The following is a 13202-nucleotide window of genomic DNA, read 5'->3' as shown; positions in this document are numbered from 1 at the left end:
CTCCCCTTCTTTCTTTTATGTAATCAGTGGAACAAAGTGAATTAAATTTTACTAATTGGCATATTTTATAATGAAACCTCAAAGAGTATATTATCCTTTAGGGTAATTAGAAACGTTTCTGTTCGACTGCAGTAATAGCAGTCCACCAAAATTATTGCAGATTTTATTGGAATGGTTGTGCGACACAGGTTTATAAATATTGTAATGCATGGAAATGTAGACCGGTTTTATTTTTAGAAAAGAGTGAATCCATTTGCTTTTCCTTAATTAATTTATGGAGGCATATTTGATTTTGCTAATTAGAAGTTTAAATATGATTTTTAATACTTTAGAATAATTCCAGTATTAGCTTCACAGTTAAAATAGACAGTAACCTAGACTCTGTCATGTTTTTTCTGAGTAGAAGTTTATAGTAAGTATAATCTAGCTATGTGTCTTCATCTTAAGGAAGTCTTTTGCTCGGAACTTTCAGGCACTCTTTGCAGTGTAGCTCTGTTAATTCTTAAGTTTTAAGTACCTGTATTAGCACAGTATTGGGCAGCATTGAGAAACTGACAGTTTGACTTTCTGAATGCAGGGAAAACAATGATTAGCTCTCTGTCTTTTAATATTCCTTCTAATAACTACGTGTAACCTGATTTAATTGACCCATATGTTTCTTTTTTTCTGGCTGCTTCTTTGTTTTCCGTCAGTGCTGTTTTTTCCCCTTCCTCGAATGAGTGCTTTAAAAATTTTTCTTTTCTCTCTCTCTTCCCCACCCCTCCTCCCCCCAACTCTGATGGAAGGCGTTTGGTTATGACAGTATTTTATTATCTCTGGTTGTCTCCCTAAGGCCAAAGCAAGAGAGTTGAATCTTAGTCCGTGATTCTGAATGGGTGCCGAACAGAAAGCACTAACAGGGACTGGCCACAGCTTAGTTTCAGGTGTAGATTTATTAGAGCTGTGAGGGACCATAATCTTGTCTTTCTTTCTCTTTCTTTGCACCTTCCTCTGCTGATGCTCATAGGGACCCGGGAAGTAGCATTTGGGCTTTAAAATGGGAGAACCTCAGGGACAGGGGTGGGATTTCAGTGACCTTGGTCTGCAAACTATTCGTAATAAGAGTTTGTATTTATTAGTTGTTTGAGATTATTTGTAAATTGAATATTTAAGTCAAGAACTTGAGTATGTGTTGATGAATGTGTAGGCCGTCACCTTGACGTGTAAAGTAATATGTGGTATTTCCGACCTGTCCTCTAACACGGCTCAGATTACTCACTTACCAGGGATTTGTATTTAGGGTCTTCAGTGAAACATGGATTGGTTGACTGGATTTTTTTCCAGCTTTGTATAGAAACAGGTCTTTAAAAGTAATTTGTAAGGTTGGTTTTTTTTTCTCCTTTGGAAGTCTGAATTTGGGTTAAATCTGAATTCTGCCACTTACTCTAAGTAAACTAACCTCTCTGAGCCTTGATTTCCTCATCTGTAAAATGATGATGATCATACCTGATCCTTAAGAGTTATTGTTAGGATTAATGTGAGCTAGAGAGAATGGAATGCTCATGATTTAAAATATTAAAATATTTAACTGGAGATATAGAGGCAGTTTAAAACTCTTTAAGAGATTAAAAAAACAGCTCTAGGTTGTAAAAGTTCACAACACAGTAAACACGCTGAATCTCTGCAAATTTCTTTACTCAAAGAACATCAATTTACTTTGTCATGAACCTGCAAATTTCAAGGACTTTTAAGATTCTCATTCCTGTGAGAAATGCATGAATGTGTTACTATAATTTTTGGCAGGTGAGTTTTATATTTACTTGTTTTTATTGAAACTAAGGAAGATATTTGGCCTCACATGAAAGCTAAGTGATATAAATGCTGCTTGGAAACTAATGCAATATGAGTGACTTGCTTAATGTAAAACCTGATAAGCAGTCACTCTTCACTTGCTGTGAAATTATTTGCTTCTAGATTAGCCCCAGAAATAAGGATATAGTATTATGCAAGAATGTTTTTGCTTTAGTAAATGGAAGTTGTCAGAGATTTCACCTGGAATTTGCTTATTCTTGCCTTTAGTTTTGTTAGAACTTTGGCCTTGAAATGCTACTCTTTACTTGTATGAAATGGATTTATCATTATTTTCATTAGTATTGTATTACATTGGTAACGAAGCTGTGTATGTACTCCTTAATTAACCAGCTGTAAACTTGGCTGAGGTCATGATGTCGATGGCACATGGAACCAAAGAGAGGATCCTTGTCACCATTTTAAGATTTGAAAATTAGATGTGTTTACACCCCGGAAGGAAAAAAATCCAATCAAGCACCATCTGTGTGTCCTGAGTACTTGTTCCCTCACCTTCTGTAATTAAAAAACTTGTGCTGGGGACTTCCCTGGTGGTCCAGTGATTAAGAATCCGTCTTGCAGTGCAGGGGACGCTGGTTCGATCCTTGGTCGGGAACTAAGATCCCACATACTGCGGGATCTACTGAGTATGTAAAGCCCGCGCACCGCAACTACTGAGCCTGCGTGCCACAACTAGAGAGCCCTCGTGCCACAACTACAGAGCCCTTGTGCTCTGGAGCCCGCGTGCCACAACTAGAGAGAAGCCCATGTGCCACAACTAGAGAAAAGCCTGCACATCGCAACGAAAGATCCCACATGCCGCAGCTAAGACCTGACGCAGCCAAATAAATAAGTATTAAAACAAAAAACCTTGTGCTGGCTGCTTGGCTGAACCAGGGGTATATTATTAAACTGGCTAACTTATTTGGTCTAAAATGTTCTTTAGGGAATCAGTGAGTGATTTTAAATGTTCTTGCTGGGTCTGGGTCACCACATTCTCTGGGGTAAGCCAAGGAATGACAGTTCAGCAAATAAGTATTATGTATGTATTATATGTCAACAAACCAACTTGTTGGAATTGGTTGTTAACTCGTTTGGGTTATGTTGGACAGCTTTTTTTTTTTTTTTAAGATTTATTATTTATTTATTTATTTTAGGCTGCGTTGGGTCTTAGTTGTGGCGCGTGGGATCTTCGTTGAGGCACGTGGGATCTTTTATCATTGCTGTGCGTGGGCTCTTTGTTGTGGTGTGCGGGTGTCTCTCTAGTGGTGGCATGTGGGTTTTCTCTAGTTCTGGCGCACGGGTTCCAGAGCATGAGGGCTCTGTAGTTTGCAGCATGTGGGCTCTAGTTGAGGTGCGAGAGCTCAGTAGTTGTGGCACACGGGCTTTAGTTGTCCCGCGGCATGTGGGATCTTAATTCCCTGACCAAGGATAGAACCCGCGTCCCCTGCATTGTAAGGCGATCCTGTTGGACAGCTTTGGCAGAGAGAAATTTAGTTAGATCTTCTCCTGACTTTCTTCACTAGTTGAGCTATAAGCATACCACTTCTAGAATGAGATTTAATGTGGTTATTGAACTTGACTCTCGCTGTGTATTCTCTCTAGCATTGATTCATGTCTTCAGTGTGAAAGAATAATCTCTTCGAGCTTTGCACTGACCTCTCAGAGGGCTACCGTGCCAGTTCTGTTTTTGGTGAGGCAGGAAGGAATTTCTTCATACTTTCTGATGATACCAAGTGATACTGTGGTCTAGAAAAACAGAATTGCTAAACTTCGTTTTGAGATTCCAAGTGCTTTGATGCTTTGGAAGTAACCACTAGGTTTGGACTTAGACACCTGTGTTCACTTCAGTGAACATGTATTGAGTGTATATTATGTGCCAAGTTCTTTGTCAGTCATCACCTTGAAGAAGGACAAAGTCGAATAGGGGCCAGCTTTACATGTAGTCAGAAACTGAGATAATGCAACCAACATTTATAATAACAGACAGATGCACAAGGCATAGATGCTGTGTAGATGATTATTTTTATTCAGGGTGAGGCAAGAGAGTTGGATTTTATGGAGGAGATGATGACTGAGGATGGTTCAGGTAGATAAAGTTGGGCTTTTAAAAAAAAAAAAAAAATCAGGTTTTTTGGGCATTCCAGGAAGAGAGAATGTAATTGTGGGAGGCATGGTACGGCATGTAGCAGGCAGCTTGGCATTGCAGGAATATAAATCACGAAGGGAGTAATGGTGGGAGATACAGATAGAAAGGGATTCAGGGCCTGTATCTTGAAGGGTCTGACATACAGTACTTTGGGGCTTTGAGTTTTTTCTGATGTGTAGTAATCAGCTTAAAGCAATTGACAAGATCTAAGCCGGGAGAATGAAAGGATGGAATTTAGTTAGCTCCCTCTGATAGCGATCTGGGATTCGGATTGGAGAGGAGTAAAATTAGAGGTAGGAATACTAGTTAAGAAGGTTTAAAGAAGTTCCAAAATGAGTTTTAATTTAGTAAATTTGTTTAACTGAACTGAAATGATGACATAATGAACGAAAGAATGACAAGGAGTTAAAGAAAGAGGAAATATCAGAGGGGCGGACTGTGTAATTGAGAGGACCTAGAGATTGATTGGTTATAAAAAGATGAGTAGGAGAGAATCATCTGGGTTTGGGGCTTGGGTTACTGATGTAGTCACCAAAAAGGACAATAAAGAATAAAGAACTGGATTTGAAGTGTTGGGAAAGAGGAGTTCAGTTTTTAGTGTGTTGAGGTTGAGGTACCAGTGAAGTATCTAGGTGGAGGTGGCCAGGAGGTAAGTAGATATAAAAATACGACGTGCAGTGGAGAGGCTGAGAGGAAAACCGTAGACTTAGGAATCACCAGCGTGTAAGTGATGGTTGATGAAGGGAGAACACAGGGAGTGAGAAATGAAGAGAAGAAACCCAGTGGTGGAATTCTGGGGGAACATGTCAATGTTGACAGGTATTCTGAGATAGCGGATACTGGGAATGAATAGAAAAAGTAGTAGGTTAGAAAGAAGGCATAGGGACTGAGAGAAGAAAGAACTTCGTGAAGGAGTAGGTGTCAGTAATGTCCAAAGCCAGGAGCCACATGAGATCCTGATTGGCTTTGGAAGTTAGAAGGTCACTTGGCTTAGAGCAGTTTGGGACAGAGGAGCATTTCTATTGGAACAGTAATTTGTAACCTACCTTTGCTGCTTACTTATTGTGTGACTTGGGAAAGCCATTTTGTCTTTGGCTCTTTGTAAAGAGGTGGTTGGCCTCTTAGCGGGTTTCAGTCTGTGATCGGTGGGACTCCATGGGTTCAGAGAAGGCACTTTGAGGTTCATCAAGGAGATCAAGGGTTAGGTCAGATATTCGTCAGGGGAGAAGGTGCAGATAGTCTATTCCTGATTCAAACAAAGCAGCTGGAGCAGCTTGAGTTTTTATCTATTTTATATATTTGACTTCAGTATCATTTTATTTGAAAAAACATAGTGCGGTATAAGAAACTTGAAAAGTATTGGCCTACAGAAGCCGTAGTTAACCTTCAAGCATTCAAAGAGATAGAACAAATAGCTGGTGTTCAGAATTCCTCTACTAGATGAAGATTATAATAGATGCTGACTTGCTTCATGATATAGATTTTATTCAGAGGTCAATATTAGTGTTCGAGTTTCTGTAATAATAATTATTCTTATTTTCATTAGGAATCAAAACTAAACTTCTAAATAACTGAATTCTAGGGACTTCCCTGGTGGTCCACTGGTTAAGACTTTGTGCTTCCACTGCAGGGGGCCCGGGTTCGATCCTGGGTTAGGGAACCGCATGCCGCATGGTGTGGCCAAAAAAAACCCCCCAAAAACTGTGAGCTAAACAACCGAATTCTATTTTACACTTTGTTAAAAAACTTTTTATGTGTCTTACCAGGTTCTGACTCAGAAGATCTTTTGGAAGAATTGCTGTGCTGTTTGATGCAGTTAATCACTGATATTCCACTCTTGTAAGTTCTGGCTAAGCCAGGATTAGTTTTATCTTCTTTGTATATTGAAGATAGTAATTGATCATGTTGAAGAGTTTGTGGGTTGTGGTGTAGTACTTTCATGTATGCCTTTTATGTATGCCTCCGTGTACATCCATGGGCTTCTTCTGTCTCTCCTGCCTAATAATATTTAGACTCTGACGACCTGTCATCAACACAAGAATTTTATGTTGTTGAGGGGAAAATAAGCTCTTTAGCAATGCTGAGCATATGATAGGCACAGAATTAATCTCTGTAAACAAGGGTTTGAGAGGGAAACAGTTAAATCTAGTATATATGTGGTAGATGCAGCTAGTTTTCCACCCATTATTTGTTCTCCCCTTCTTCCTTGCTTCCTGATTTTATTGATATATCTGGCCTTTTTTGGAGAGGTCAGATTTCCATTTCTAGCCTTGAAGCTAGGTGTGGTCAGTGAGATGTGGAGGGAAGTCCTCAAGTGAAACTTACGGATGCAGCTCTTTAAGGGGACCTGACTCATCTAGGAGGCATACATATATTTTTGTTTGTGAGAGCCCACTTTCCTGCTTTCTGGAATGTGGACAGGGTCTCTTTAGAGTTGTGTTGGACATCTTGGCAACAGGAGCTAAGAGACTCAGAGAAAATTCTGCCTTGACGTTATTGAGCTGCTGAACCAAAGTCATCAACTACTACACTTCCTCCCCCTACCCCACCCCCGCCCTTGCAATTCTCATGTGAGAAAACTAGACCCTTATTTGTTTACACTGTTACAACTAGATTTCTGTCACTACAGCTGAATGCAGTTTCTATGTGATTCAAAATGTTTGTTACTTTTAAAGCAGTTACTCTCAACCTTTTTTTTTTAGTTGCCTCTCTGAGGAGCCTCTTTAGAATTTTTTTCTTAATTGCCTCTCCAAAGTCCTAATGAAATTTGAATATCCCAGATACACTGAATATCTGTTTATGTGCTATGGCCTTTTTGAGGGCCACACATCATTATAATATCTATGAAGTTTTTCACCCCTTAAGAACCAATTTTCACCCTCTTGAGGGTGATCTCAACCCCCCCATCGAGAATGCATATTTTATTTTATTTATTTTTTATTTTTTTATTTTTGTCCACACTGCATGGCATGTGGGATCTGAGTTCCCCGACCAGGGATCAAATCCATGCCCCCTGTGGTGGAAGCTCGGAGTCCTAACCACTGGACCACCAGGGAATTCCCGAGAATGCATATTTTAAAGGAATTATTTTTTGAAATAAAAAAGTAGATTTTTAAGATTTATCATCACAGAGTTTCAGTCTATGTGGGGATATCGTTGGAAATGTGCCACTTGCCCGTGGCCCAAAAAGGAAAGACAGGTATTTGTGAGAAAACAGGCTCCTGGCCTCTGTTGTGCACAAGTGCAGCATCCAAAATTGTAATATAGATTTAGAAATGAGAGCCACCAAATCCTGTTGTGACTTGGTCTGGTGACATGCAGCCTGGAAGGTAGGGCTGAGACAACTGAGGAATCACTGACAGGGAAGGGCATGGGAAAAATGTCCCAGGCAAGTTGAACTCTTGTGACAGACACAGCTCTTTGCGTGCCTGGTATCCTTTCTCCGCTTCCTCTCCAATATTGTTGGGGGCAAGGTGTGCCCAGCTTAGTTTTCAGGCACTTTGGGAACTAAATATGGCTCTGTGACACAGTTTGAGCCAATTACACGTAAGCAGAAGTCATGAGCTTGCAGAGCATGTACCTTCAGCCCGTTGCCCTTGGCCCTTCTCTTCCTTCCTGGATGTGGAGGCAGTGCTTGGGCCATGTTGAAACTATGAAGATGGGCGCCACACCCGAAGAACAGTGTCCCAGCAGTGTGGGATACTGATAATGTTATAGAACCATTACACCAACCCTAGATGGCTTATCTTTGGATTTCTCCTTATGTGAAAAGAGCAAACAGTTATTTTGGTTAAGCCACTGTGGCTATTAGCTTTCTGTTACTTATGGTCAGATGTGGGAAGGGGAACACATATATTGCCTACTATTTGCTTATCACAGTATGTGTGGTGCTTCATGTGTTCCTGATTTAATTTTAAAAGTAGCACTACCTCTATTACATTTGTTATTACCAAATACCAGCAATTTTGTATATATCCTGAATGAGTGCCTTTTGTTGTTGTTGTTGATAAAATGTCATGGTAAAGTTAAGGGGGATGGAAATGGTAAATCCCTTTAGATAGTAAATAAGCTGTGAATACAGTAAATAGACCAGCCACTTAAACACTCTTGGAGAGGAAGCAGTGTTGTAATAAATCAAACATTTTAGTGTTTTATATGTTTATACTTTTTAAGTGAACTGAAAATGCACAGACAGCCAGATGTCTTGTGTTATGTATACTCAGCTTTAACCAGCTGCTGAAACAATTTCTTATGATTTAACGTTCTTGGAGCTCCATCCTACAAGAAGGTTTGTCTTAGTAACAGTTTCCATGTGAAACCAACCTACTCTTTAAATGTTGCATCTACTATAACCATAGTGCAGTGTTACCAATCAGCTTATAATTTAAGGAGGAATGTTAACCTATGAAAACTGGGGATGGTCTAGACACACCTGGCTATCATCAGTCTCACTATAAACATTGAAGTTTAACGTTGGCATGCCAGTGCTGCATTACGGGTGAACAGCAAGAGGAAACTAATTTTTTTTAAAAAATAAATTTATTTATTTATTAATTAATTTTTGGCTGCGTTGGGTCTTCGTTGCTGCAGGCAGGCTTTCTCTAGTTGCGGCGAGCAGGGGCTACTCTTCGTTGTGGTGCATGGGCTTCTCATTGCGGTGGCTTCTCTTGTTGCAGAGCACAGGCTCTAGGTGCGCGGGCTTCAGTAGCTGTGGCACGTGGGCTCAGTAGTTGTGGCTCGCGGGCTCTAGAATGCAGGCTCAGTAGTTGTGGCGCACGGGCTTAGTTGCTCTGCGGCATGTGGGATCTTCCCGGACCAGGGCTCGAACCCGTGTCCCCTGCATTGGCAGGCGGATTCTTAACCACTGCGCCACCAGGGAAGCCCGAAACTAATTTTAATTGCCATCGCGGGTAATGCAAAACTAGCTTAAACGTTTCGTTTGAGACTATGAAATCATTCTATTAATATTGAAAGCAAATGATTACCAAGAACAGAGGTAGACAGACATTTAGAAATCTATATGTTTTAACTGATACTTCATCATTAAGAGAACAGGATCAACTGTGGTAGTTTAAACTCCCAGAATTTGTAGGAATTCATTTGTAATGAAAATGGACTTTTAAGTAGTAAGTGGATACTGCTTCTCAGTTTGGATTTCTTGATAAAATATTAATTCTCTGAGGTGTTAGTCTTCAAAGACAGATTCAAGTTACACACCTTCCAGGAATCCTTCCTTAACACCACACCTCTCAGCGTTTATATATGTATTTAAAAGGAAGATTAAGTCAGGCACCGTCTTGTGACTTGACATTTTTTAGTGTATATTGGGTTGATCCAGTAGAATTGAAATGTCTTCCAAAAGTAAAACCTTGTCTTTAATTGTTATACCTTCTTGATCTCAAGGAGTTGAATGAGAGAGGAATAAGGTACGATAAAGGATGTCCCTCAAGACACTAATGGAGAGTGTAATGGAACATGGTCGGCAGCCCAGAGTTGAAAGCACACACTTAGAATTTGTGACACTGGTTCGCTTCTTTCAGTGTTACCGTGAGGGTTGAATGAGACCCCGTGATTCTTGCCAGTGATGGAGTTTAGGTGGGGCCCTAGCAGCATAAGCAGTTACCTTGTATGGGCCTAATACTTACATTTTGAGGACTGCTTATGATGCTTTTTTATTATGAAATAGAGTTTATTTTGAGAACTTGAACTGGATGTCTTTCCTTGTCTTTTTGTCTCTGTTTGTTGCTATTGTTTTTGTCAAAGCTGTCGCTCTTAGCTGTTTACAGTGATGCCATTGTCAAGAACAGGCCCTACTCCTTGCCTCTGTGCCCTCACTCTGGACACGTCCTGAGAGGTCTGCTTAGAGTGGGCCTTTCTGTGGGCTCCAGCCCCTTCCTCTGAGATCCATTTATGTGTCTTCTCCTTTATCAACCTGTGAACTCAGTAAGGAGGATTGGGACAGCTTAATTCTCAGCCTGGCCCTGATGGGCAGATTTTTTAATTCTATAATTTAAGAAACTTTAGTTTTTTCATAAGTTATATGTTGATAAAGATACGATATTCAAACTGGGTTGCCTTCACCGCCTTTTCCAGGAGTGTGTGTATGTCTGTGTAGTGGGACTTTGCAGCTTCAGTGCAGGGGTATCTGATGTCATCTGCTGACCTTGTCCATGTTACTCATTCTGCTTCAATAACGCTGGTGTCCTTGCTAATTTGGAACATGCCAACCCACTGCTGTCTTCAAGGCCTTCGACCTTCCTTCTCCTGCCTTGAATATCTCTCCTCAGACATCTGCATGGTTCTTGTCCTGACCTCCTTCAAGCTTTCTTCTGCTCAAAGTTCTGCTTCTTAGAAACAGCCGCTCTGACTACCCTAAAATAGCACGCCTCTCATTTTCTGTCCTTTTATCATGCTTTATTTTTTTGTCCTAATACTTATCACTGCTTTAAATTAATTAATTAATTTATTTTTGGCTACATTGGGTCTTCGTCGCTATGCGCGGGCTTTCTCTAGTTGCGGCGAGCAGGGGCTACTCTTTGTTGTGGTGTGCGGGCTTCTCATTGCGGTGGCTTCTCTTGTTGCGGAGCATGGGCTCTAGGCGTGCGGGCTTCAGTAGTTGTGGCTCGTGGGCTCTAGAGTGCAGGCTCAGTAGTTGTGGCGCATGGACTTAGTTGCTCTGTGGCACGTGGGATCTTCCCGGACCAGGGCTCGAACCCGTGTCCCCTGCATTGGCAGGCAGATTCTTAACCACTGTGCCACCAGGAAAGCTCCTATCACTGCTTTTCATATTACCTGTTATTTCCTAAAGAAATTGTAATGAAAGCTACATGAAAACAAGGGCTCTTCCTGCGTTAACATTTGTTTTGCTCACTGCTGTCCCCTTAGTACTCAGGTTAGCCTGGCAAGTGGAAGACTCAAAAAATATTTGTTGAATGAGTAAATCCGTGGGAGCACAGCCTATTCAATATGCTTAAATATTTTGTTTGTTTCTCATTATCTGGTCTATATGGAAACACAGTAGTGTGCTAAGGCATATTCCATTGCAGATATAGTGGCTCAAAGCCCCTTGCAGTTGGTATATTATATTATAAACACTAGGTATCTTATAGACGTTAGCAGTGGAAAGGGGCTACTAGAAACCGAAACACTGAGAAATTACATCTGACAATATTTAAGGAAATGGTAGATTAATTAGCTATAAATGCTGACTAGTCTGGAGCCATTTAGTTTAGGGACGGACAGTCAGCATTGTATCTCAGTAGTCCCCCAGATGATCCCTTCACAATATAATAATTAACCTTTTCATTAAGTTCATCCACAAAAACATATGTTATGAATATACTAAACTATGTGTATTTATGGTACTGGGCCCTGGGCAAAGAAAGGCATGACTTTGGAAGAGCTTAGAGATGGATAGATGCATAGAGAGATAGCCTAGTAAGAGGAACAACTGATACATGCTGCAGTCATTGGGAGCTGTAGTGATGAGCAGCGGCTCGGTCTTCAAGGAGGCAGAAAGGAGCTGCATAGGGACCTCTTGGATGCGTCTAATGTGTTTGGAGAATGACAAGTTCATTCGCTTGATTAGAGTGGAGGGTTTGTGGGAGACTAGGGCTGGAGAAGCTGTGTGGTTTGATGGAGTAAAGACTTGAATGTTAAAAGGACTAAATGTTTGATTAGGTTTAGGGTTCTCTTTATTAAGATATAAAAGAACATAATATATATATTTTAGAGCTAGTTCTCTGAAATCCATTTTGGATGTATTTGGGGAGGGATGAAACTGATTAAGAATCTTATTGGTAAAATTAACTTTACTGGATTTATGAAATGTAATAAAATGACAGAAAATACACATTTATTCGACCCATAGTTGTTGGTATTGGCTTAGATGTTATACTTTGGGAAATCTGAATATTGAAAACTTTTGGTGGCAATGGTGAAGTAGGTGGTTCAAGAACCTGAAGAGCCATAAACAGTTTCTTTATGAAGTCTGCAAGTTTTTGAGAGTGAAGGAACTGGAGAGACCCACGTTGGCAGTGAACCGGCCTAACTGTTGGGAAAATGTCTTTTGTACAGCCCTGCATGTTGATACCCAAACTCTTCTCAAATCCAGCCTCAGCAGAGTGGGTAGCTAAAACCCCAAGTCAGCATTTAAGTTTTAGGTGCTGTAAAGTAAATATCTGGTGTAGCTTTCTGGTTGAATTAGATGTTTAAGACATTACAAGCACTGAATTAAAGATGATAGCATTTTCAAATACCAAGACAGAATTAAGTTCACAATAGCTTATTAGTTTGAAAATTGATTTCTGGTGCCTCTGGGAGAAAAATCCCGGTTAAGAAATTTTAATATGTAAGCCTTTACCAGGTTTATTGAAGAAATCTGACTGAGATATATCCAGTACCACAAATATTGATACTATAAACTATGTGCTCAGATTGTTCATAATTGCATTATTCAGTATTGCCAAGAAGTGTAGGAGACGTTATGTATTAGGAAAAAACACCACTAATTCTGCATACAGAAGGTAGTGTTTGAATCCTAGCATTACCACTCATCAGCATTGTCACTCCAGGCCTCAGGTTTCTCATTTTAAAATTGGGTTTCATAGATCATAGACTGTCACTTGGAAAAGACATTTGAACACATCTGGTTCAGTTGTTTAATAGTTTGGGTGTGGAGATTGAAGTGCATGAGTTTGGAGATCAACTCGTGTAGCCATTGAAGGAACAGCCAGGCCAGTTGTTAGTTTAATGCACCACGTCCTGAGCTGCAGTAGCGGGGCCTGCAGCTGAGAGGGAGCATCTCATCCTGGGATGAGGTCTATCTGGTGCTCTCACTGCCTACTCTGTTGCTTAGGATTGCGTTGAAGACCAAAGTAATGCACTGGAAAATACTTTTATAAATTTTAAAATGCTTTATGATTATAAAACTGTGTTGCTTTACACATACTAAGTACTTAAGAAAAACACTGAATATATTTGCTTCTGAGTCAGTTTTCCTATTTTAAACTTCTCAGTAAAAAGTAATAGCACTTGGTCATTAACAAGTATAGTGGTCATAGGACGCAGCATGTCTGAGATTCAAAAGAACAAGGCTGAGTAGTTTGTGTGGGAACTGAAGTCAGTTCCTGTTGGGTCAGGCTGCTTGGAGGAGCTTCTCTGGCTGCTTTGGAGGACTGGTTCTAGCCTGGCATTAGGTGTGAGAGATTAGCAGCAGCTAAAGCAG

The 13202-nt window shown here is 40.4% G+C and overlaps 1 protein-coding gene across 2 annotated transcripts in view; it reads left to right on the top strand.

Annotated features, from left to right (window-relative positions):
- DYM (dymeclin) overlaps positions 1-13202 on the top strand; it is a 385794-nt gene that overhangs the window by 73977 nt on the left and 298615 nt on the right. For both annotated transcript variants that reach the window (XM_059893759.1, XM_059893758.1), the window contains exon 6: positions 5743-5815. In XM_059893759.1, the coding sequence (XP_059749742.1) occupies positions 5743-5815 (73 nt within the window). The remainder of the gene's footprint in view (positions 1-5742; positions 5816-13202) is intronic.

This window comes from Balaenoptera ricei, chromosome 14 (assembly GCF_028023285.1).
Source record: "Balaenoptera ricei isolate mBalRic1 chromosome 14, mBalRic1.hap2, whole genome shotgun sequence".
Taxonomy (NCBI): domain Eukaryota; kingdom Metazoa; phylum Chordata; class Mammalia; order Artiodactyla; family Balaenopteridae; genus Balaenoptera; species Balaenoptera ricei.
This window is presented reverse-complemented; position numbering and strand designations above follow the sequence as displayed.